Source organism: Aspergillus caelatus, assembly GCF_009193585.1.
Source record: "Aspergillus caelatus strain CBS 763.97 unplaced genomic scaffold BDV27scaffold_404, whole genome shotgun sequence".
Taxonomy (NCBI): Eukaryota; Fungi; Ascomycota; class Eurotiomycetes; order Eurotiales; family Aspergillaceae; genus Aspergillus; species Aspergillus caelatus.
This window is the reverse complement of record NW_022475667.1, coordinates 1-22,021: the sequence shown is the minus strand read 5'-3', so window position 1 is coordinate 22,021 and position 22,021 is coordinate 1. Positions and strand designations below refer to the sequence as shown.

Below are 22,021 nucleotides of genomic sequence, written 5' to 3'. Positions count from 1 at the left end.
GAAAATCCAACGATATCAAGAAAGTCGAGAATTGCCCAGTGAATTTCCCACAGAATTAGAGTGGCTTGTTTGATTTGACTTCATTCAAGTGAAGAATTGTAGTAAATATATACACAAGGAGGCTCATATGGATACCATCAATCGATAACACCTTCACACAATGACAAACCTGGACTCTCTGAAGCTAGGTACAACTTACGTGGCATGCGATCTGGCTATGCTGTGACAATGAGTCACTCGATTGTTGGGTATAAACGCGATCATGGGACATGGATTGTCCACACCTCCTGCATCCTGAATAGCTGCAAGGCTTGGAGTGCTTTTGGCTGTTTGGGCTTAAACTTCCCCTCTTCTCTGAATATATGTGCATAGTTTCTGCATTAGCCCAACATGGGAATGTAACATAAAACCCTCATACAAATGCATACATTGTTCGGTTAAGTAAGTGCATAGCTAGCTGCAGCTTGACCCCTTGGTTGCAGTTCAGTTGTTCTACTGGTGGAGATCCTCGCGCTTGTGTCGTACTTTTGTCCCAAGCGAGTTGAAGTCCACAATATGTTTTCAGCTATCATAACACGAAAATAATTTCTCCTGTTATATTTGATCTATATAAGATATCGTATTCTATTAAAACAGACAAAATGGTAGTAGCAAACAAGGTCCAGACGGTGCACAATATATATGTTCTACGATCAGCAGAGCCATCACAGCCCTCCTGGTCGAACCTTTTATGTATCTGAAGATGTAGGTAAAATAACTGATTTATATTAGACGATATTCTGTACTTGATCTGGGAAGAAAGAAAGAAACAAGAAGGTATATACTAGTATGAGAATAAGCAATGAGTTCTCGATATACAGGGACAGGGACCATAGATAGGTGAGGCACAATCCATTGCAACAGTCTTATCAAGTTGAGATCTACTGTAATTTATCTATTGCACTGTTATCCTTTACCTCATATCGGGCAACTAATGTGCCCTACCTTGGAACAGCTGAAGAGGGACAGTAGAAGTAAAATGCAGATCCAAAATTACTAACAATTTAAACCTTGAGCTGTGTATGTTCACTGCTTGGGTGATCACTGCCATGTTTAACCTCGATTGGTCTCTGCTAAACCTGATTATAACTTCTGCTATTTTACAAATCCTACCAATGGTTGCAATATCAGTTAGGGCACTCTGCAAAGCTACCTGATCAACTGTGCTATTGTTAGAACATCCACAGATTTGCAGAGATACTGCAGAGTCTGGAAATGGTGCATATCTATTTCAGACCAGTGGAGGACCCCGCAATTGGGGTTGTTGTTTGGGGAGTTTCAGAAGGAGAAGTTTTCCAATTTCGTTTTATAGTGCTTGGCAAATTGAAATATCGATACTAATTAGGGGATATGTCACTCTGCCTCTTCTGGTGGCCACAGACACATACACAAACTGGGGCTGTGACTTGGTCAATAGGCTGGGAGGATATGGCCATATGTACGTATGCACAGTACACGCAGGAGTAGCTCACCATGAGGCTATGCATTTCTCTTGTACAGTTATTCGATTCCTCTAAATTAAGACATGTATTTCAAGTCTATCTGACCATCCAAGTCTTATTATTTTCATAACTTAAACTTGGTACAAACGGCTGTAGGAATGACCACGTGATCTCGATATGGAATGAGGCATTTTGGCTCTAAAATTGGTTGTGCATAATTAGTAGTCCAGTAGACTACATGTAATCACTAAAGTTTGAATTCTAGGCGATGACAGGTACCTTACGATAGAGACCCTCCAAAATATCGAACATTCAAGGCGGCCTCTGCGAAAACGTTCAAAAATTCAATCTGCCAGCTGTACGACTGATTGGGTTTAGTGGATGTCAAAGGCGATAAGAGAAATTTCTTATCAGCGCCAGCAGCTTAATTACCTATTGTTTAACACGTGATCAGCGACAGTGACAGATGCGAGTCTGGCGATAAGAATTACATTAAACGACTCGAAGTGCAATCGCGATAGGTACTCCTAGAGGCTTGGGTGTAAGCGTATGGGCAATACAAAGGCGCAGCCAAATCACCAATGTCGCACAGAAAGTCGCTTGACTCAAGCCAAAACTCTTTCCAAACTCCCGAGGACGAGGACGACCATTCCGAGGGGCCCTCTTTCAGACGACAGAAGCGACAAGCAACTGTCTACGATGCCGTAGCTGGTTAGGGTGACCAACCCGGGCTTCAAAAGAATTGTTCTGATTGAATCTAGGCCGGATAAATGCACACGGTTTTCTTCCACTACTACCTTACACCTCGCGATACCGTGACACGGCGTCTTCTAATTTTCGACCTGTCCGTCCGGAAGAAGTTCTCTTTCGTCGGCAAAATGCACCGATTCGGTACGAGGAGAACGACTTTTATTTTGCCCATGAATTGCTTCCGTCCGACCGTCCGCTCCCTAGTTCCGACCTGCTAGAAGCTATTCATGCTTACTCGGCTGACTACTACGATTACGCGACGCCTGATCGCGGCCAGGATGACTACCAAAGCATGGATGAAACGGCGCTGATTGCTATGGGCATACTGATGGAGGAGATGGCGAAGGAATCTCTAGGCCAAACGGGCGATTTAGTCCTGGTAGAGGGGGAGGATATACAAAGCGAAGAAGATCAATCTCAGTCCCAGACTGCGAGGCGCGTCGGCCGTAAAAGGGCAAATACTGGTCGAAGTAGCATTCTGGCAAGCTCGGGGGACGAACTAGGGACGATCGTGAGGAAACAGAAGAAGAAGCGAACAAAAAAGCCGCGACTGGTCCGGACAGCCTCTACGACTGATGCGGAGTGAGCCGCGGAGTCCTTGTGCCAGGTGGCAGGTGCATGAATATACCGTGCAATTAATACCAAGCTTAACTTTTTTTTCGGGGCATCAGATCATATATTGGCCCCGTGATCTGAACCTTTGTGGCGTTTAAAAAGAGATTGGCTGTTCGTGATGCGCTACAAAGTTCTCGACCCCCAACCAATTGATCCACCAATAGGGGTATGCCTTCCAACAGACCAGCCCCTTATGACCCTTGGAAACGAGCTGGGGCATTCTGTGGCGTATCGCCTGTCAAATGACACTGGCAACGACGAGTCATTTACCCCCCCATTCCTGTAAAAGAAAGTTGTGGGGAGTATTTGACCTCTTCGGTTAACCATGGTCAAGCATGGGAGGTTTTGATCCTTCGGCACCTGGCTTGGCTTCCACTTATTGGTTTTTGACGAATATCCTCGGCAATCATGGTCTCAAAATCATTTAAGTCTCAAGAGGCAGAAGCTAGAGGCTTGGCCATTACTCGTTCCGGCTTGGAAGCCCGTCTCGATTGGAGGACCGGACGCTAGGCCGTCCTTAAATTCCCCGGACGTGAGCCACCGCTACCATACTGGTCCCTCAGCCCCGGACTTCCTTTGGCATTGTCCTCTCTTTTTTTTTTTTTGTTTTTTTGTTTCTGGGGTGCATTCCAAACAATTAGCCTGAAATCAATGTGCTTGCTTCTCATCCCGTACGACAGTCGCCTTGGCGAGTCCTTTGGACGAATCATCTAGTTCTACGTTGTGTTATTTTCGGCCCGCCGAGCCTGTACAGCTCTGGCACACTTGCTTGCCGGCATTGAGCTCGAGGCCAGATCCCCCATGCCCTATGGGGACCTGCCGGTCGATCTAATCTCCTCGTGTCTCGCGAAACCCCATTGGACACGCTTTCCTATGTCCCTAGCAGTTTAGCCGGACAATGTACTGTAGCGTTTGTCTAAGTATGATAGACGGGAAAATGACCGGTTGAAACGCTGTAGAATATGGTAGTTCTTTAAGGTGGCCTTCCCCCCGCATGCGATGTACTGTTGTAGGGTACGAACGTGTGTCTTCAACTCGGTCGTAGAGACTCATTTGCCAAACGACTGACCCCTTTTACTGAATGCACAATGGGTTCAGACACCTTCGAGCTTGCCGGTCGGCAGTTCCCCAAGGTGACATGGTGGAAGAATCCAGGAATGAGAAAGACCTACATCTGTCTGGGAATGGTGGTTCTGACGGCGGTATGTTCTCCTGGTTCATCAGCAGTATATCATGCGAACTCCTGCTCATCACGCATCCTGAAAAGGCCACGAATGGTTACGATGGATCCATGATGAACGGTCTCCAAACCCTCGAACCCTGGCAGGAATACTTCAATCATCCCGGTGGCTCTCTTCTGGGAATACTGAGTGCCATCATGTCCCTGGGATCCCTAGCAGCTCTACCAGTCGTGCCGTACACTGCTGATCTGCTGGGACGTCGGATGGGTATCTTGATCGGTTGCTTGGTCATGTAGGTTCTTGTCCCGACCAGAGTTACCGCTCGGGTGCTCATAATACGTTAGGATCTTGGGAGTTGTCCTTCAGAGCATTAGTACCAATTACGGCATGTTTTTGGCAGCTCGATTCCTGATCGGTTTCGGCGTCGCCATTGCCCACGGCGCCTCTCCCCTATTGATCACCGAACTGGTGCACACCCAGCACCGTGCCATCTTCACCACAATCTATAATAGTATGTGTCTCTGCATCCCAAGTCAAGTCCTCTTGTGCGTTTCGATTAACAAGGTACAGCCACGTGGTATTTGGGCGCCATTGTCGCGGCGTGGCTCACCTTCGGCACCAACAATATTTCGAACAACTGGTCCTGGAGAGCTCCGACAATCGTCCAGGCTGCGCCGTCGGTCCTTCAAATCATCTTCATCTGGTTTGTTCCCGAATCACCTCGATTCCTCATCTACAAAGGCAAACACGAGCAGGCTCTTAAAGTTCTGGCGGACTGCCACGCCAATGGCGACCAAGAGGACGAAGTGGTTCAGCTGGAGATGCACGAGATCAAGGAGACCATTCGGCTAGAGAAGGAGTTCGAAAGCAACAGCTGGATGGAACTGATCCGCACCAAGGGCAACCGGCACCGGCTTATCATCTGTATCACGGCCGGTCTGTTCTCTCAATGGTCCGGCAACGGCCTGGTGTCCTACTATATTGCCAAAATTCTTGAATCAGTCGGATACACCAGTTCCGTGGAGCAGAACTTGATCAACGGCTGTCTCCAGATCCTCAACCTGATCGTGGCTTTGACGATGTGCTTCTTTGTTGACAAGATCGGGCGACGCAGGCTCTTCCTCACCTCGACGGCCGGCATGCTGGTGGCGTTCATCGTGTGGACCATCTGCTCCGCTCGCTATGATATCAGCAAGGCGTCGGGGGCGGCGAATGCGGTGGTCGCCATGATTTACATCTACTATGTGTTTTACAACATTGCTTGGTCGGGTCTTCTGGTGGGTTACACGGTGGAGATCCTCCCGTACAGTATCCGCGCCAAGGGTATGACAATGGTGTGGCTCTGCATTGATGCCGCGCGTAAGTACCCGTGATTCTCTCATCGTATGCTGGTCGCTGACACTTGACAGTTTTCTTCAATCAGTACATCAACCCCATCGCCCTCGATAACATTGGCTGGAAGTACTACATCTTCTACTGTGTATGGCTTGCCGTCGAGCTGGTAGTGGTCTGGTTCTTCTACATTGAGACACGTAATACCCCGCTAGAGGAAATCGCTCGATACTTCGACGGGGAGACCGCCATGGTCGGCGGTGCTGCCGCCACTGAGAAAGCTCGAGAGCTGGTAGATACACTGCATGTTGAGGAGGTCGTCCCGACTAGTGATACAAAGAAGGATCAGGGTCGCGTGAGTGAGTCGAAGGTTTGAGAATGGTCTCTTCATGGTGGTTATTGTACCTAGTAATTGGTGTTGTTCGGTGGGGATCTCTGGGACTTCGATTCATTCTCTGTTGTATACAACCTACCTGCAATTAATGTAGCGACTGCTTTGGCGTATGTGGACTAGGGTTTCCCTCTCTTCTCTGGGGTATGTAAGGTAGATGATCACGAGTTGGAATTGGAACCAGGTGACTGCACCTGACATCGACTGTCTTATAGATTGAACGTATTCTGTCCTTCTACTCTACTGGTATTGAGAGGTAATCTGAACCTCAGCCCCCCATCGAACTGACATCAGTTGTACCCTTAATAACCTAATACTTACCGAATCTCGACCTCCCAGGCTACCTTAAATAACTCACTCCATGGTACGTCCACTACTCTAGGCAAAACCCCATCATTTACCGTCTTAACACAACGCAATAACCCATCAACCGCATCAAACTAATTAAAGAAAAGCCTCGCAAACTCACCAAAGCCGAAAAACAAGCGCGGATTGTCTCCCACCTCCGTTCGACGGGCACCTGCCACACGCTTAAAGAGCTGGAGAAGATGCTCCCCTCGATCGCGTCGATCAACGGCCTGCAAGTGAAAGAGTACCTGCACGAATTGGCTGATGAGGGCCAGATCCGGGTGGAGAAGATTGGAAGTGGGAACTGGTACTGGTGTTTCAGTGGGGATGAGAAGAGGGAACGGGAGCAAAAGGTGGAACAGCTGCAGAAAGAAGTGGATCGGGTACGGAGCAGTAACGAGGAACTGGACAGACAATTGGCGGTCAGGAAACGGGCGATCGAGGATGATGAGAAGGCGCTGGAACCCGGTGAGCGAGAGAGGTTGACCCGGGGATATACGGAGTTAAAGAAGGAGTGTCAGCGCTTACGGAAGGAGTGGTTGGCTGTGTCAGCGAGCATGGATGGGGGCAAGGGGATCCAGGAGATGAAGGATGAGGTGCAGGAGTTTCAGCGGGAGGCGCAGATGTGGACGGATAATATCTACGTCTTGGAAGGGTTTGTGAGGAAAGTGGTCGAAGGCGATCGGGAGGCGATGGAGATGTTGCAGAGGGAATGTTACGGGGAGGATTATGTGGAAGGGGAAGGATTGCGCGAGTGGGAATGATTTAGTAAACCGATTTATTTATGTATTGATGTATGTATGTCTACTGAGGATACACATACATACATACTGTACTCACTCACTCACTCACTCAAATAAACGGGTAGTTATTATTTATACGTAACTCTAAAATCGACAGGTGTGGAGGCGCCAAGTCTCAAAGCCCATGAGAACAAAAGCTTGACTGACGGGCCACGCGAATTCGTTGGCTTTTCCACTTCTCCGCCCTCTGGCTTATCGCGAACTCATTTCCCTCGCTTTTCAACTCCACCAAAACTCCTCGCCGTGCATCCCAACAAATCACTCGACAGTCCTCCTGCAGACCGGGCGCTTTCCGACCTGCCCGGCCCTCTCCTTCCATTGGCCTTCGACCTACGATCCCGCATTGAATCCTCGTCTCGTCTGCTTCTCTCCCCTTCTCTCTCTCTCCCTCCCTCACTTCCGGCAATCTGTACTTCCGGGGCTGAGGGCGATATTTGACCCTCTTGCCATTTCTCTCTCAATGATGCGGACCTGTCATCTCCTCTCGTGACTCTCCTGCGCCTCTCTCTCCCCCCCTCTTTCTCTCAGTCGCTTTGCCGTCAACCCCCTCCGTCCGACTCGTCGTTGTACATAGGATCCCTTTTCCGACGTTCCCCTATCGCGTGTGCAATTCCTAGATTGGAGGGACAAGCAAGGGAAACGGAAAACGGAAGCACTAGACAAAAAAACAAGCATTACTCGGTCGCGTGTTTGTTTTCCCCGTCGGCATTTGCGCCCGACGCTGACATTGGGTCTGGTGGGATTGATTGCCCGAAACTCCCGACTGGCAGACTGATTGATCGAGCGATCGATTGGTCTCATTTGGTTGTTAATATCGATCAGTCATTGATTCATTTACACGGCCTTATCTGGGCTGCACCGGAGAATTTGGAACAGTCCTTTAGCCATAACGGGCTCACCATTTATCCCCCTTGCTTGTCCGCTCATCCGATTTCGTTGTCTCTGGTTGGTCGTTCGATATTGTGGATATTGAAGTTGACTCTAGTCTTGCATTCCTCCCCTCCCTGATCCTGCCCTTCTTTGTCGCCCCTCTTCGTTTCTCTTTCCGCTTTCTCTCTTCCTCTTACCAACTAGCACCTCCACTCGTGTATGGACTGAGGGAGGTGTGACTGTGGGTCATGTCCGTCAACTCTCCCCCCGCTCAACCCTCCTCGTCGCCGCTCGGTCGGAATCGCAGCTCTCTCTTACACAAGTTTCGCTCGTCACTCGGTCAGCGCAATCGCAGCCTTACTGACTTCTACATCGAGCCCGACGACCCCTGGCGTTCATATTTTCCTGGGGATGTGATCAAGGGAACCGTCGTCCTTACCGTCGCTCGTCCCCTTCGCATTACACATCTCGTGGTTTCTTTACATGGTTATGTCAAGGTGTTTAAGAATACAGTTCCGTCTGGGGAGACGGCCCCAGATGTGGGATTTCTCGGGCCTGGGCGCGGGCGCCGAGGGGCGGAATACTTGGGCAATGGGCTGGCCACTCTGTTCGAGGACGAGGTCGTCCTCTGCGGAGAGGGCCGGCTTAAGGAGGGCATCTACAAGTTTCGCTTTGAGATGGTCTTTCCGCCATATGCTCTCCCCAGTAGCATCAGTGTGCGTATCCACTGTGGCTCGCGCAGGTTTCCCCCATTCGCTAACAGATGCGGCGTCTAGTTCGAACGAGGCACCATTGCATATATGCTTACGTCCACCCTAACAAAACCTACCACCATCAACCCCACTGTTTCTTGCCGCCGCCGCGTGAACCTCATGGAGAATATCGATATTGCTCCCTTTCCCGCACCGAAAGCCCGTGTCGTGACCCTGGAGCCGGTCTCGAAGCGCACACGATCGAAGGCAAAGGCGAAGTCGACGAGCTCGGATGCGGCACCGGATTCAACGTCGGTAGATGCTTCGGTCAGTGGCGCGGCGGGTTCGGATCACCGCCCTCCGTTAAGTCCCGCTCCCAGCAACGTCAGCTCGTCGAGTCGGCTGAGCAACAGCAGTCACAGCTTCCAGCTCGCAAGTGACCCGAGCTCGTCGGCCGGCACTGGATTGCGAAATAGTGAAGCGCGCAGTCTCACGCCCTCCTTAGGAGATAAGACCATCACGGCTAAAACGGAGGTTCTGCGCGCGGGCGTGCTCCCCGGAGATACACTACCTATCAAAGTCACCATTAACCATTGCAAACAGGTGCGCAGTGCGCATGGGATTATCATCACACTCTACCGTCAAGGGCGGATTGACCTGCATCCATCGATTCCTGTTGGGTCCTCCGCGAATGGGAAGAAGCCCGTTTATGAGGACATCTATCCGCGATCCCGAACGGGATTGGGCGGTCTGACGATTGGCACCAGCCGGACCAGCAGTGTCTTCCGGAAAGACTTGGCGCAGACGTTCGCCCCGTTGGTGGTCGATCCCACCACATTAACGGCGATCGTGAAGACTTCCATCCGCATCCCCGAAGATACCTTCCCCACCATCACGCGTACCCCGGGAAGTATGATTAATTTCCGCTACTATGTCGAGGTCGTCGTTGATCTTCGCGGCAAGCTCACCTCTCCCGAGCGGTTCTTGCCGCGGTTCAACTTGGTCACTTCCGGCAGTAATTATTCGCCCAGCGGAAAGGTCCTGAATGCGATTGATGCCAATAGCAATGCCATCACGGCAAATTGGGCGGGGAATATCCTAGACACCGATCAAATCCGGCGGGAGAAAGGTGTCGTCGCCGTCGCCTTTGAGGTGGTGATTGGGACAAGGGATTCCCATCGCCGGAACAACCAACCGCGGCGCGCCTCCTCGGCCGCGGGGAGTTCGGACCTGCAGTCCTCTGGCGGACATGCTCAGGGGGATGGCGAGCATTGGCCGGGAGATCAGCACTCCGTGCCCAATGGAGAATCCGAATATCCGTCGCCGGAAGAGTATGGGCCGCAGGAGCTGTTCTGGCCGGAGTATGGGGAGGAGTCTCAGCCGCAGTACCAGTCATTGGGCGAGATTGTATCGACTCCTCATTCGGAAGAACCGACAGACGAAAAGGCACGCATGCGGCACGCCGAGCAGATGCTACTTCCGAGTCAACCGCCGAATGAGGCGGAAGCCGGACCGTCGACTGATGTTCCCACGGCTCCGGTGCTCCCCGAGGATGATCGCATCAACGGCTACCATCATTTGCCCACACCAACCGAGAACACGGTGCCGCAAATGTTGACGTCGGCCGAATCAATTCAAACAGTTGTACCAGGCAGCAGTACTATGAGCCAGCCTTCCGCACCAGGCGATGACAAGCACGAGCTCGAGCGACAACGGTTACTGATGGAGGCGAGTGCACCTGATGAAAACGCTCCTTCCCATAGCAATACCGTCGATGGGCCGAGCGCCCCCGTCTTCCACGACGAAGGGGATCACCAGCTGGTTGGTGGCAATGCACATGGAGACGAGTCATTGCCGCGCTATCAACGGTAGCACGACACGACGGGATAGTGATACTCTTTGATTTTCTTTATGAGATTTATTTGCATTTACGGTTGGGTTAACCCGGAGATACCACCATGTTGGCATGATTTTTGAGGTCTATTTATCCTATACTATATTTCTTATTGTCTGAGAACAGGGCTTCCCCAGAGGAAGTAGATATCGGCGTTAGGTTTGGCATAGCGGCAGGCTATCTGTTCTGGAGTGGATACATCGTATAGCATACATCTTCACTGTCTCTATCCTGTATGGGTAGCTTTCTTCACAAAAGATAGTTCGACTACACGCTTCACTTATATAATTCACGACGAATACCCTAGGTGAAGAACCTGAATTAATGGAATACTTTGTCCATATGACCTGTCCTTGTAGGATTTACTCGCACGATTCTTCATACCACATCATCTACCCAAGTTGTACACTGTCCATAGAACCTACACATCAACCATAGCTATTGTGACCTTGCATATTAAACCCTACACTCAACTCCGAACTTCAATCAAAAACCCTCCCTATAATAACCTAGCTGAGAGGTCAACACCTTCATCCCAAGAGAACTAGGCCTTAAGAGCACCCCATCCTCCCTCACATAGGAAAGAAAGGGACGTTCCTTACAAACCCTAACCGTGAAACATCGGACAACATACCGATCTCGTTTTTCCAATGCCCTGAACATACAAGGTCCCTGGAGATCTAGGACCATACCAAAGCCAAGTTTAGACTACAGGGCGAACTTTAATCAGCGGTGTCAGATTCAGAAATCATTGACGACATTGTGGATTATAGCTTCCTGGTGAGAGCACTTTATTGGCACTTGAAAGGCAACAGACAAACGCAAGAGCTCATTGTTCCGCAACCTTGCTGACGATGCTGTCTGTTATTATAAAAGTCTCGCTGTACCCTGTGAATTGAGTATCTGAGTAAGTGTTTGACTCCTGATTCAAGGATGGCTAGGCTAACATCGATTGAGTAGTTGAACATCTTGGAACGTTTCAAAAATGTCAATAGTCAAAGCATTACTCGAAATGGCAGTCTGTCTGTCGTGGGTGCATAAATCTACTATGAGTAGAAGGGCGAAACCAATCACTGAAACCAACCACTGTTGATCCAGACAAGACATCCATGTCTCGTCTATACCGTTGGCACATAAACGCCATTTGGCAGGGTGTATTGTCCCAGTGGCCTCCTGAGTTAGGGAGACGTACTTAGTCACTGGGAAGGGTGAGTACTGAGCTAGGTAGTGTCGACTCATGCACAGGGTACCTGCTCCTCTACCCCCTTCACCAGTTATGATTCCCCCTCTCCCCCTATATTCCTTCCTCTGCCGGAGTATTCAGGAGAGCGGGACATAGAGGCCCGTCAAAGCGTTGAGAACGCGATGATGCTGTTAAGTCCATTACACACACCGAGTTCGGAAAGTTCAATCTTATACTCGAAAAGACAGAAACGGCCAAGAAATACCGGATCAAGAGTTTTGAGGAATTTGCAGGAGGGTGCAGTAATCTTCCTTCTGGCAGAAACTAGGGGGTCAACTTCCCGAGTTGTCACCAGTTACCTGTCACGACCAACCCATGATAATAGGAAAGCAGACAGTAGCAAGAGGTATTCTAGGAGTAGGAATAACAGCAGCTGCAACAAGAGCAGCAGCCTTTGGAGCAGCAGCAGTAGGGATTCCAGAATATCAATGGACCCCGTACCTCTGTCCCCTGCAAGTTTTCCTTAAGTGTAACGAACGGTGAAGAAATGATCAACCTGTTCAATCTTGGAAATCAGGGAAAAGATCCACTCAAGGGATATACTCGAATTTCATACTAGTAACCTGGCTGGATACCCATATGGCTCATTCGTCTGCAGTGGGTTCTTCATTGGGTCCTGGCCCTTAGTGGTGCTGCTGACGCTACCGACGAAGAACTTAAGAACTCGACCCCCAGAATGAGGCCTAGGATGTACACTTTGGACAGGTATCGTGAGGATCCTCGATTATGGATCTACAAGTACATTAGTACCGCTGTTTTAGTATTTGGACTGTGGTGATATTACCAGTGGGTTCTAAAATATATATATATTTGAATCGTCTATATCTCGGGAAGGATGGGGAAACCGACGAATGGCTGTTACATGGCCCAGGAGATGCTCATGTCCTGTCATTTTCTGAATCTTGGATTATCAATTGAGGACTTTTTTCGAGAGTCCTCAGCATGCGCCATGTTATGGGTTAACTCCTGGTCTTGAGATGTGGACTGTTTACCAACGTGGCTATTTCAGATGGCAGACCGGCGGGTGATCGCAATTATCCAGCCCTACAATCTAACCGTGTTACGGAATTCGATGTTGACGGCAGTACCGGTCAAAAACCGCAGTTCTAGGTGTGGACCTTTCCACCATCGCATCTGCATCCCCGTTACTTAACGAAGCGATAAACCCCGGATGCCGGGTCTTAATCTACAGCACCATTGTCGAAACATCCATCTCTTTACTCCAACTACGTCAAAAGCAGTACGGAATTAAGCCATTGGCAGGTCCTGCAGATTGGGACAGAGTCGCTTTGTGCTTGTATATGATATATCATCGACGATAGCTTCAATACATACTATCTGCAGAAAAACAAAAAAAAAAAATTCAACAACAAGGCCATGGCAGGGCTCATTATCGAGATGACTTCACTGACCACAGGCAGCGATGCAGACGAGACTGAGGATAAAGGGTCATGCGATAACACCGACTTGACACGCTGGGTTGTGCGAGACAATGAGCTTATCTGTTTAGGGCCTGGGGAAGAAGAGACAGATAATGATATCCAGGACCTTGATACTACAGCTCTGGCTTCGTTACTTTCACAGGACCCTTACAACAGTTCGCATGAAGGATATAACTGCAGATTGTATCATGGAGATCTTGAAAGCAGGCCCTACCATGTATTTTAAGCCCAGGTTACTATCCGATTGATTCTCCCAGTGGTTTACTGCACGGATGGATGGCAAGCCTACGGGACGGTCCCTTTGATCGCGAGGTGACTATGCAGATAATGTCCGTGGCGAACAATTTTGATTGGCCTGCTATCTTCAAGGCCGTAACGAAGACACTCGTCTACAACCTTCCTGGACGCCCTGACCATGTCACATCCGGTCACCTCTACACGCCGGCCTGTATTTGTGGTTAGTCCTGATGCCCATCTCCGGTCCTGATGATGTACTGATTAATCATGTTGAATAGATTTCATTGGCTATACCCGTACTCTCCTAATCGCCAGCCTATCAGTTTGGTCTATGATAGTTGACCGGGATTATACCCCAGAAACATGTCGTTGCAACGAATGTCTGCCCTTAGTGTACCTAATGGCGGTAGTCCGCAGAGTGGGCCCGGGGCGTGAGGGTTAATTGAGTGCAGAACTGTCTTAGAAAGAATGGCCACATTTGACGGCAGCTAGCTGGCAGTTGGCGAGAGCTTTTGGAGTGTGTGTGTAGGCCTATAGGGAACCTTCGAGGATTGTGTTCAACCGGCCATTTCACATATATCCAGTATTTTGTGATGGGATTGATCTGATCGACAACTAGATTGTCCATCGGCTTTGGTGGGTGGAGGTGTTAGGGCTACTGTTAAGCCTAGTGGGGTTGATGGATTTTATCTGTTAAATTGGTCCAACAGAAACAGAGATGGCCCAGCAGAAAATAGACCGGATGACGCAACATTATCCCTTGACCTTGAGCTTTGATTCGACTTTGATTGGACAGTCGTGTTAGAGGTTGGAACCTCAGAGTCAGTCTTGCGACTGGCGATTAATACGAGAGGATACTTGGAAACACCCAAAACAACAGTGAAGGTATGCATTACAATTAGTCCCAGACGGGCATACAAGCCGATTATTGAGGTCTGGAAGCTTGGGGGGAGGCATTATGCTTCTATTCTGTAAGTGGTGCGTGGGGCTACCCATAACGCTTGTCAAAGCACGACGACGTTATATCGGGAACCATTGGGTCTCCCATATAGAACAACCCTGACGACCCTGTGAAGAAGCGGGGCCGCCCCCCAGGTTCAAAAAGCAAGAAGATGGCTTGCCCACAGAAGAAGGCGAAAATCACGGACGATCAGGACAGTACAAAGGATCCGCCCAAAAGAAGCGGGAGACCCCTAAAAAGGCTGCTAAAGAACAAGATAACAAGCGAAGCCCCGATCACGGCATTCTTGGACATCTCTAAACAACATCGGCGATACCTGAGCGGAACGCGGGCAGGTACCAGACTGGGTACCTGTGCTACGCCTAACGCTGGGAAGATCAGGTGGAAGCACCGGAGGCCTTAGAATCTAGGATGATACGTGCGAGCGTGGGTGAGTTATTGGGTATGCCGACAGGCTTCTTGAAACGAACATTGGGTTCAACAACCTCTTACGACTTTGGAATAAAGGAATGAAGAAGATCAACGAGGCCTTGAGAAAGGGCAAGTATTGCAGAGAAGAACGGGCACCGTTTCTTCGATTTAATGATTTGGGTGTACAAAGCTTTGTCTTCGAAGTACTTATTACCCCTTCCTTGCATGGTTTTATCCTAGACATGTACACCTTGATTTAGCGGATCATGTTAATTGTGGGCCCGAGTCAGATCCCCCCCTTCAACCAATCATGGCAAGTACTACAGAAAGCGAGATGGCAGAAACGACTGATCAGAGACTTGTCGAGTGGCGATATAACAAGAATGGAGAAGGCTCTATGTCTCCCAAAGGAATACCAATAAAGCCTGCCCAACGCCATCAGTGATATTCTAAATGAAAGCGGCAGAGGAGAAAAGATCGAGAAGCTACTCCAGGATAAAGATTTAGGGGCTTTAGACTCGCTAGCGATGGCTCCACAGACATTGCGCATTGCTTGCTGCGAGCAATTTGAACTTGCGCTCGGCCACCCAGCACGAGGCCACTAGCAAGGCGGCTATGAAGAACTGGAAAAATGAAAGGGGAAAAAGCCTGGAGAAAACTGTGGGGACAAAACTGCAGGACGGATGAAGCATCCTGATGGTATGATACTTTTCAGGGAGTTGGGAGGAAGCGTGGTGTGCATTGCAGTAGTATTATAACTCCCAAGATGCGCGCTTGGTCCCAGACATTGGTACCGCTCTGAAGGTTGGCAACCTGATCCTGCTCCGGCGTCTGAGCCTGAACCACGATCAGAGTGGGAAGTTAGATGCTCGATGATTGGGACCGTGAATTCGAACAGTAGCTGAGCATAGACGGTCAGTGACCCTGGAGGATCTACAGTCGAAGCTCAGGGTAGGGCGATGGAATTGGAATCGAATCGGTGGTCTTCAAACCGTAAAGCGACTACCAGATGTGTCGCCTAATGATGTCGAATCCATTTCAAGTTACGAGCCACTGTTGAAACTTGCCTATATGTTTTTATGTCTAGTAGAGGACTAAGGAAATATATCGTCATCTCTGATGATCTTCCGTTCGGGTCTTTCAGGGAGTCCATGTTCTGGAATATATCACTCAAAGTCGCTCTAGATTACTGAGGTCGTGTACAGATCTCTCTCCGACTTAATGGCTCAGTTGGAATTGTTACTTGGCCTAGGCCTCGGCCTAGGTGTTCCTCTGGCGGCGTGGGTGGCGATCTGCCTGCGTCGCCATATCCACACCTCATCTAGGATAAGGGTTCTGCCGATCTCAATACGGTGAAGGAGTCATTTCTTGGTTCCTTATTGACCGAATTATTGGCAGTAATACTATCAAGGTAAGGTGGGTGCAGTTCAACGGTAGAACAGCTGTATGTATCATGCTTTCGCTCCGAGGAACGGACAATCCAGGCCAAGTCGAAGACGTGGATCCTAGAGCAAAAATACCCCCGCGCTAGGGGTGCCTTCGGTCAAAACTATCTTTTCAACGACACGGAGAGATTTGTTGTGACCGCGGTAGGATTGGATTATACGATATATCCCAGTCTAAGTCAGGCGAACCAAGTTGCTGCAAGTCTCTTTAGGGTGCAGCATCAAAGACAGGCTAGTCTGTCGCATGGTCGAACTGCAGCCGGATGCTTAGTACGAGCCTCGTTCCGGAGCACTGCCCGTCGCAATTCCGGGTCTTTCCCTGTGGACAGGTGTAGAGCTCTTGTGTCTGTCTGTCTGGTTGTTGCTGATATTTTGTTTCTCTGATAATCTAAGTTGCCTTGAGGCTTTGTTGCCATTTGAGCACGTCACCCACAGTGCTGGACAAAGAACCACAACTTTACGAGGTCCAGCAAGAATTTCAAGATGCCGGCGACAAGGGTGAGGATATACCTGTCAAGATGGAAATTCTGCAGGAACTCGAGGAAATACTCATAAAAGACAGAGACCACTGGTTCCGAGAATGCATCGGAGGACGAAGACACCTTTAACGTGGAGCATTGGGCTCCGAGAGAAGGATACTCTCTGTATCTCCTTTCAGGCTGTCCAACAAGCTAAGTGTCGATGATATTAAATGCTATGATAATTATACAGCCAATATCTACGACTTTCCATATCCTTTAGGGACGCTATTTTTACTTCCTCTCGAGATACCTATCTCTATCCCAAATTCCTGTCGAGGCTAGAAAGGATCTGAAGTTTCTTCCCGCATAGTTACTTCTTAATATGCCGATGAAAGGCGACAGGTTAATATAATCCTTAGACTGTGCATACCAGAGCCCTAACTTGTCCATTTCTCCAATATAACCATCCAGCCACTCTTTAAAACTGGAAAAAGAGAAGATTAAATACCGATGACAAGTAATTGTTTCAATAAGTTCGTAGCTAGTTACTGATTAGTTCCTAGGGAACAGGAAGACCTAACAGATTTCGTGGTACCCGATAATGAGCCAATGGTTCTCATTATCCGCTGCGCTGTCAGTACCGATCAAGCCGCCATGTTATTAGTGATAGTAATAGTGACGATGGAACTGACAGCAATGATTTAAAAGAGATTCTAATCAGGGACGACGACGAAGAGTGGACTGATAAAGGTATAACTCTCCCCGCCACGGGCAAGTGAGGAAAGTAAGTAAAGATATTCTACTACCCTCTCGCTTTACTAGACCTCTCGGATAAAGTTATTAAGAAGACTATCAGAACAGTAACCAGTGACAAAGGTGTCACCTGGTTAAAACTCAGCCCTTGTGTCTACAGAGATATATGTGGAACTTTGCAGATAATCTTCTAGTCATTCAGGATATGCGGCACAGGAGGGACTCTCATGCTTAATGGATTGACGTCAATTTACCGATCATTGGGTCTCCATATCATGATCCGTATACAACAAATCCATCTTCATCAAGTGCGAGTTAGATTCGATAGTAAGACGTGGCTTAGTCCGCTCAAACGATATTGAAGACTGGTGTTCTGCACTGGAGAAACGTTTTAGAATTTTACCAAATCAAGCAAGGGAGCAATTAGACGAAACTGCATACACCCTAGCAGATATCAGAGAAAAATGACCCCCTTCAGCGTATCTCTCCACTATAGTGGCACTCGCTAAGCAATGTGGAGAAGATGCAGAATACACACTAGTCCTGCGTGCATGGAGAATTCTGGAGTTATCCCTGCGCAAAAGCCATCGATGAACCTGAAGAGATGGTCACTATATCTAAATTTATGTGTGAATTTATTAATGTTTTCGGTTGCTTCTATCATATAAAGGGAAAGTCGGCGATGTGAGTAACTGAATTAGCCATTGCAGTGCTGAATGGGTACATCACAAAAGTCACTTAAAAATTGAGGATATCTAATTCTTCCCATCGGGACTGCCAGCCAACGCACTACTGATAGAAGTGAGCACGCGGTCATGAGCAAGGCAAAATCTATGAACCCATAAGACTTGAATATGAACTCAGGGGTAGTTGTGACTATTCAATTGAGAAGGGAGAAGCACAGGTCCTCCTCAACATTACCCTCAGTTTACGAACTCACTTTCACTTTCAATCTCATGCAAGAATGACAACACTAATGCCTTCAAGGGTGTTGACGATTATCAGGCTATCCGTCATCTATTAGATTACCTATTGACCGCTTGTGGAGTAACGACAGCAACCTTAGCTCGCCAAGTTGCACTGGGCAGCTACGGTTACCTGCTTGATAGAGTATTAGGGACTTGCCTATCATAGTCAAAGTCGAAAAATATGTGACCCTACACGAAGTAAATATATACCTGGGTGGGACATTGCGGATAACTTAACTAACAATATGGCTATATCGTAAAGGACGAACCATATAGCCAGCTAAAGGAAACTACGGAAAGCCCCAAGTTCCATGAATATCTTAATGAGAAATTCCATCGACACATTAGTGTGGTGTTGTTTTGGGGGGGGGGGGGGCAATGACAGCGACAAATCCGAGTCCGAGTCTGAGTCTGAAGACGGTAAAGAGTCTACCAAGGACTCCAAGAAGAGTAAGGCTGAGGAGGATGTCTCTACTACTCCAAGAAGACCAAGACTGAAAAGCCTGCTGCCGTGCATCAACCAACCTCTTCGTTATAAATCTCTTCTGGAGGCTCTGGGCTGTTAGGGACTGAAACTGTACAATACATTATATCTGCATGAGACGCTCCTGAAAAACCGATGCAGCAATCGCTATCTCGCATCAAGGCGAAAAGCTCGTGGCTTTCCATGTCCTAACCGGTACGAAGATAGTGGTTCGCAAAGCACCTACTGAAAGCTAAGCTAGGGCTTCTTGCTCGGGGTTCTATTGCTATCAGCGTTGGACATTCAGCGCCGTGGCACTGCGGATGTAGACCAAATTACTCTTTTCAGTGTGTTTATAGATTCTAGTTCTACTATGGTAAACGTGGAAGGCTTCTTTTAGGAGAGACCTATATTAAGGGACATCATTGTGTGTAAATAATTCATTGGGTGCTTGGTTCAGAGGATGTCATATCAATGACGACTCCAATCAATCTCGAAGATAGACAAGAAAAGTAAACAATCAAGAAAGAAACCCCCCAAAAACAAAGCCCCAACATGCAATTCCCCATCCCCGTAAATAAACTCAACACCCTAAATCGCAATGTAACCCCAGACCACACTTACCTCGGCCCATACAACCTCACCTTACCTCAAGAAAGAATATAAAAGTATATCTAAACCACGCCAATCACCTGATTCAATACGAAATAACAATCGATATCCCCTTCTCATAATAATCTACTACGAACTAATTAACTAATCAATCCTCTTATCAAATCAAATCCACCCAATCCCCAAAATCCCATTGATAACCGGCGATAAGCCGGGGCCGTTGGTTGGGGAAATTCAATCTTGGCAAAACGCAAACCAACCGCAATAAATTAGTCGCGACCACCTCGTCTTCTCTCCGGGTTGCCTTTCTCGTATACACTCCCTCTCAATCTCACCTCCCTTTCATCTCTCTCTCTACCCCTTTTACCAGAAACAAACAAAAAAAAGAGAGAAAAAGAAGAAAAGGAAAGGAAAAAAAGAAAGGCAAAATGGCCTTCCGAACCGGGTCCTTCGCGACCTTCCTCATTGTCTGCCGTACGCTCTCCAATAAATCCCCTCCCAAAAAAGAACACCTACTAACTCAAGAGAAAATACAGCAACGGCCTTCTTCCTCGGAATCATCTTCTCCCTCCTTCCCTATGACTACCCAATCCTCTGGTCCAACCACCCCACCCCCCCAACCCACTACGACTACTTCGAAGCTCACCTCCGCTTCCTCCACGCCTCGCCGCCGCTAATCCCCCGTATCCTCCACATCGTCATCTTCCTCGGCCTTCTCGGTCTCATCCTGAAACTCTATAAGCCCTCCGAGTCTAATATGCTCTTTGATGGCGCGTCGCTGGTGCTCTATATGTGTGGTATTACGGTGTACATTGCGAATATCGTCAAGGGGTTGAGGTTGGTGAGTGCTGGCAAGTATGGCGAGGATTTGGCCAATAATGAGGAGGAGAAGGGCCAGATTTTGGGACGGGAGGATTCGTTGAAGGTTTTGGCGGCTAGTAATACGATTCTGGCGCTGGTGTTGATTGGGGTGTTGGTTTTACAGGCGGGGCAGTGGTATGCGGAACGCAAGGATGCGCAGGAGGTCGAGGATATGCAGGGGAAGAAGACTTCTTCTTCTTCTTCCTCTTCTTCTGCTGCTGCTGCTGGGCAAGGGGAGGCTGAGGGGGTTAGTTCCGGGGTGACGAAGGGGAAGGGTGGGGCTAAGAAGAGGAATTGAGTCTTGTTAGGTGGGGTTTGTGATGGTGGTTTGGTGGTTGTGATGGATGGGTGGGGTTGGGTTGTGAGTGTGTGTGAGTTATAGGAAATTCTTCTTTACTTTACTTTACTTTACTTTTATACTGTGTGTTGGGTGGTATGTGCGGCCGGGCTTGGGTGAGATATATCTGTTTTGATATTTGTGGGTCATGGTAAAAGTGCTCGCATAGTAGTATATCCTCTGTACTACTACTATCTGTCTATGTACACATACTGTCTCGTTTCACGATCGTCACACGCTGTAGGGGAATCATAAGAGAATGAAATGAGCCAACGAAATCATAACTGCACTACATCACCCGCTCCGGCGCAAAGGAAAACGGACTCCGCGGGAGATCGGGCGATCGCGGACTCAGCGCCTTGGCGAAGAGGTCCTCGCCCGAGTCGGCGCTGGACGTGCGCGCGATCGTGCTCATCGACGCGAACCCGTTGTTGTTCTCGTCGCGGTTCTGCTGTGCTTGGATTGACTCCGGTGGGTAATGCGCCACCGTCCGGACGGGTTCCGGCGCATCGGACTGAGGTGTCGGCTGCTGGACGTTATGGAAAGAGGTGAAGGACGACACGGCGACGTCGGGGGACATAGGGGAGAGGAGATGGTGGGAGGCCGCTGTCGTTGCTGGCTGTGTTAGTAGAAGTGTCCTCCTGTATGGAAACGGGTAGAGTAGGGATCTCACCATCTGACCTGGGAGACAGGTCGCGCTGGCCCGTCTGTAACCGCAGTCCCTTGAGCTTTTCTCCCAGCTTGCCTCCGTTACCGGGTGAGACGGGCGTGGTCGGCCCCATGGGGTAGCGCGGGTCAGGATTACTCTGGATGGAATTCCTCTGCGACTCTGCATGCGATCCGACTCCGAAATTCGTCTCGATCCATTCCTTCTCCTGCAGCGCCATGTGTAGGGCAATCCCCTCCGCGTTGGTGAGACATTCCTCCCGAATCTCCTTGTCCAGCGACTGCAACCGTTTCTTCGCCCAGATTGTGTGCAGGACACCCTTCTTGCCGGCGGACCGCCCGTCCGCGCCCAATTCCGGCGGGAAGATGGCCGGCAGGGGGTTCAGCTGCAGGGAGTGCTTGTTGGCAGCCGACTCCGTGGTCGGGGGTTCATACGATAAGGTGACGACGGGAGGGATGGTCACATGCGGTGGAAGGAGGAAGTATACGCGACGGGTGTGGTCGTTGGTCCGTTCGTCGGCGGGCAGCACGGCCTGCTTACCCTCCCAGGAGACATGCCAGGCACCGCCAGCGGAGGATCGGGTCAAGTCGTCGTCCTCCCATTCAATCATCAAGATCTTCGTTCCCTCATTGGCCTTTCCGGCTTCGAACTCAAACCGAGCTAACGCAGTGATAGACAGACTGCCCGTCGAGACGCGGGGCGTCTCGAGGGCGGCAAACTCACTATCGGGGGTGAAAGGCGGCGCTTGAGACATGGCGGGATAGGTGAGAGATATCACAGGGGAGGACAGGTGAAAGAAAAAA

At 49.2% G+C, this 22,021-nt stretch overlaps 7 protein-coding genes across 7 annotated transcripts; 6 read left to right on the top strand and 1 right to left on the bottom strand.

The window, feature by feature from the left end:
- Positions 1 to 1,951: 1,951 nt before the first annotated feature.
- On the top strand, positions 1,952 to 2,893 carry BDV27DRAFT_80545 (uncharacterized protein). The gene is made up of 2 exons (XM_032077641.1): positions 1,952 to 2,192; positions 2,243 to 2,893. Exons 1-2 carry the CDS (start codon positions 2,063 to 2,065, stop codon positions 2,815 to 2,817), a joined length of 705 nt encoding a protein of 234 aa, XP_031920844.1. The 5' UTR covers positions 1,952 to 2,062; the 3' UTR covers positions 2,818 to 2,893.
- A 547-nt stretch (positions 2,894 to 3,440) lies between these two features.
- Positions 3,441 to 5,807, top strand: BDV27DRAFT_138748 (hexose transporter protein). The gene is made up of 5 exons (XM_032069307.1): positions 3,441 to 4,048; positions 4,114 to 4,319; positions 4,372 to 4,538; positions 4,598 to 5,386; positions 5,437 to 5,807. Exons 1-5 carry the CDS (start codon positions 3,935 to 3,937, stop codon positions 5,733 to 5,735), a joined length of 1,575 nt encoding a protein of 524 aa, XP_031920843.1. The 5' UTR covers positions 3,441 to 3,934; the 3' UTR covers positions 5,736 to 5,807.
- Positions 5,808 to 6,012: 205 nt separating this feature from the next.
- Positions 6,013 to 6,897, top strand: BDV27DRAFT_138747 (putative GAJ protein). Its single transcript, XM_032069306.1, has 2 exons — positions 6,013 to 6,114; positions 6,206 to 6,897. The coding sequence occupies exons 1-2, from the start codon at positions 6,112 to 6,114 to the stop codon at positions 6,860 to 6,862; spliced, it is 660 nt and encodes a 219-aa protein (XP_031920842.1). The 5' UTR covers positions 6,013 to 6,111; the 3' UTR covers positions 6,863 to 6,897.
- Positions 6,898 to 7,861: 964 nt separating this feature from the next.
- On the top strand, positions 7,862 to 10,424 carry rim8 (pH response protein PalF). Its single transcript, XM_032077640.1, has 2 exons — positions 7,862 to 8,487; positions 8,548 to 10,424. The coding sequence occupies exons 1-2, from the start codon at positions 8,020 to 8,022 to the stop codon at positions 10,333 to 10,335; spliced, it is 2,256 nt and encodes a 751-aa protein (XP_031920841.1). The 5' UTR covers positions 7,862 to 8,019; the 3' UTR covers positions 10,336 to 10,424.
- Positions 10,425 to 12,977: 2,553 nt separating this feature from the next.
- On the top strand, positions 12,978 to 13,721 carry BDV27DRAFT_164219 (uncharacterized protein; the record flags this gene model as incomplete). The annotated part of the gene is made up of 3 exons (XM_032073661.1): positions 12,978 to 13,225; positions 13,300 to 13,499; positions 13,558 to 13,721. 3 exons carry the CDS (start codon positions 12,978 to 12,980, stop codon positions 13,719 to 13,721), a joined length of 612 nt encoding a protein of 203 aa, XP_031920840.1.
- A 5,835-nt stretch (positions 13,722 to 19,556) lies between these two features.
- On the top strand, positions 19,557 to 20,800 carry BDV27DRAFT_80506 (putative secretory component protein shr3). Its single transcript, XM_032077639.1, has 2 exons — positions 19,557 to 19,827; positions 19,890 to 20,800. Exons 1-2 carry the CDS (start codon positions 19,782 to 19,784, stop codon positions 20,510 to 20,512), a joined length of 669 nt encoding a protein of 222 aa, XP_031920839.1. The 5' UTR covers positions 19,557 to 19,781; the 3' UTR covers positions 20,513 to 20,800.
- On the bottom strand, positions 20,461 to 22,021 carry BDV27DRAFT_138741 (uncharacterized protein). The gene is made up of 2 exons (XM_032069305.1): positions 21,225 to 22,021; positions 20,461 to 21,166 (listed from the first exon to the last, which is right to left on the bottom strand). Exons 1-2 carry the CDS (start codon positions 21,970 to 21,972, stop codon positions 20,841 to 20,843), a joined length of 1,074 nt encoding a protein of 357 aa, XP_031920838.1. The 5' UTR covers positions 21,973 to 22,021; the 3' UTR covers positions 20,461 to 20,840.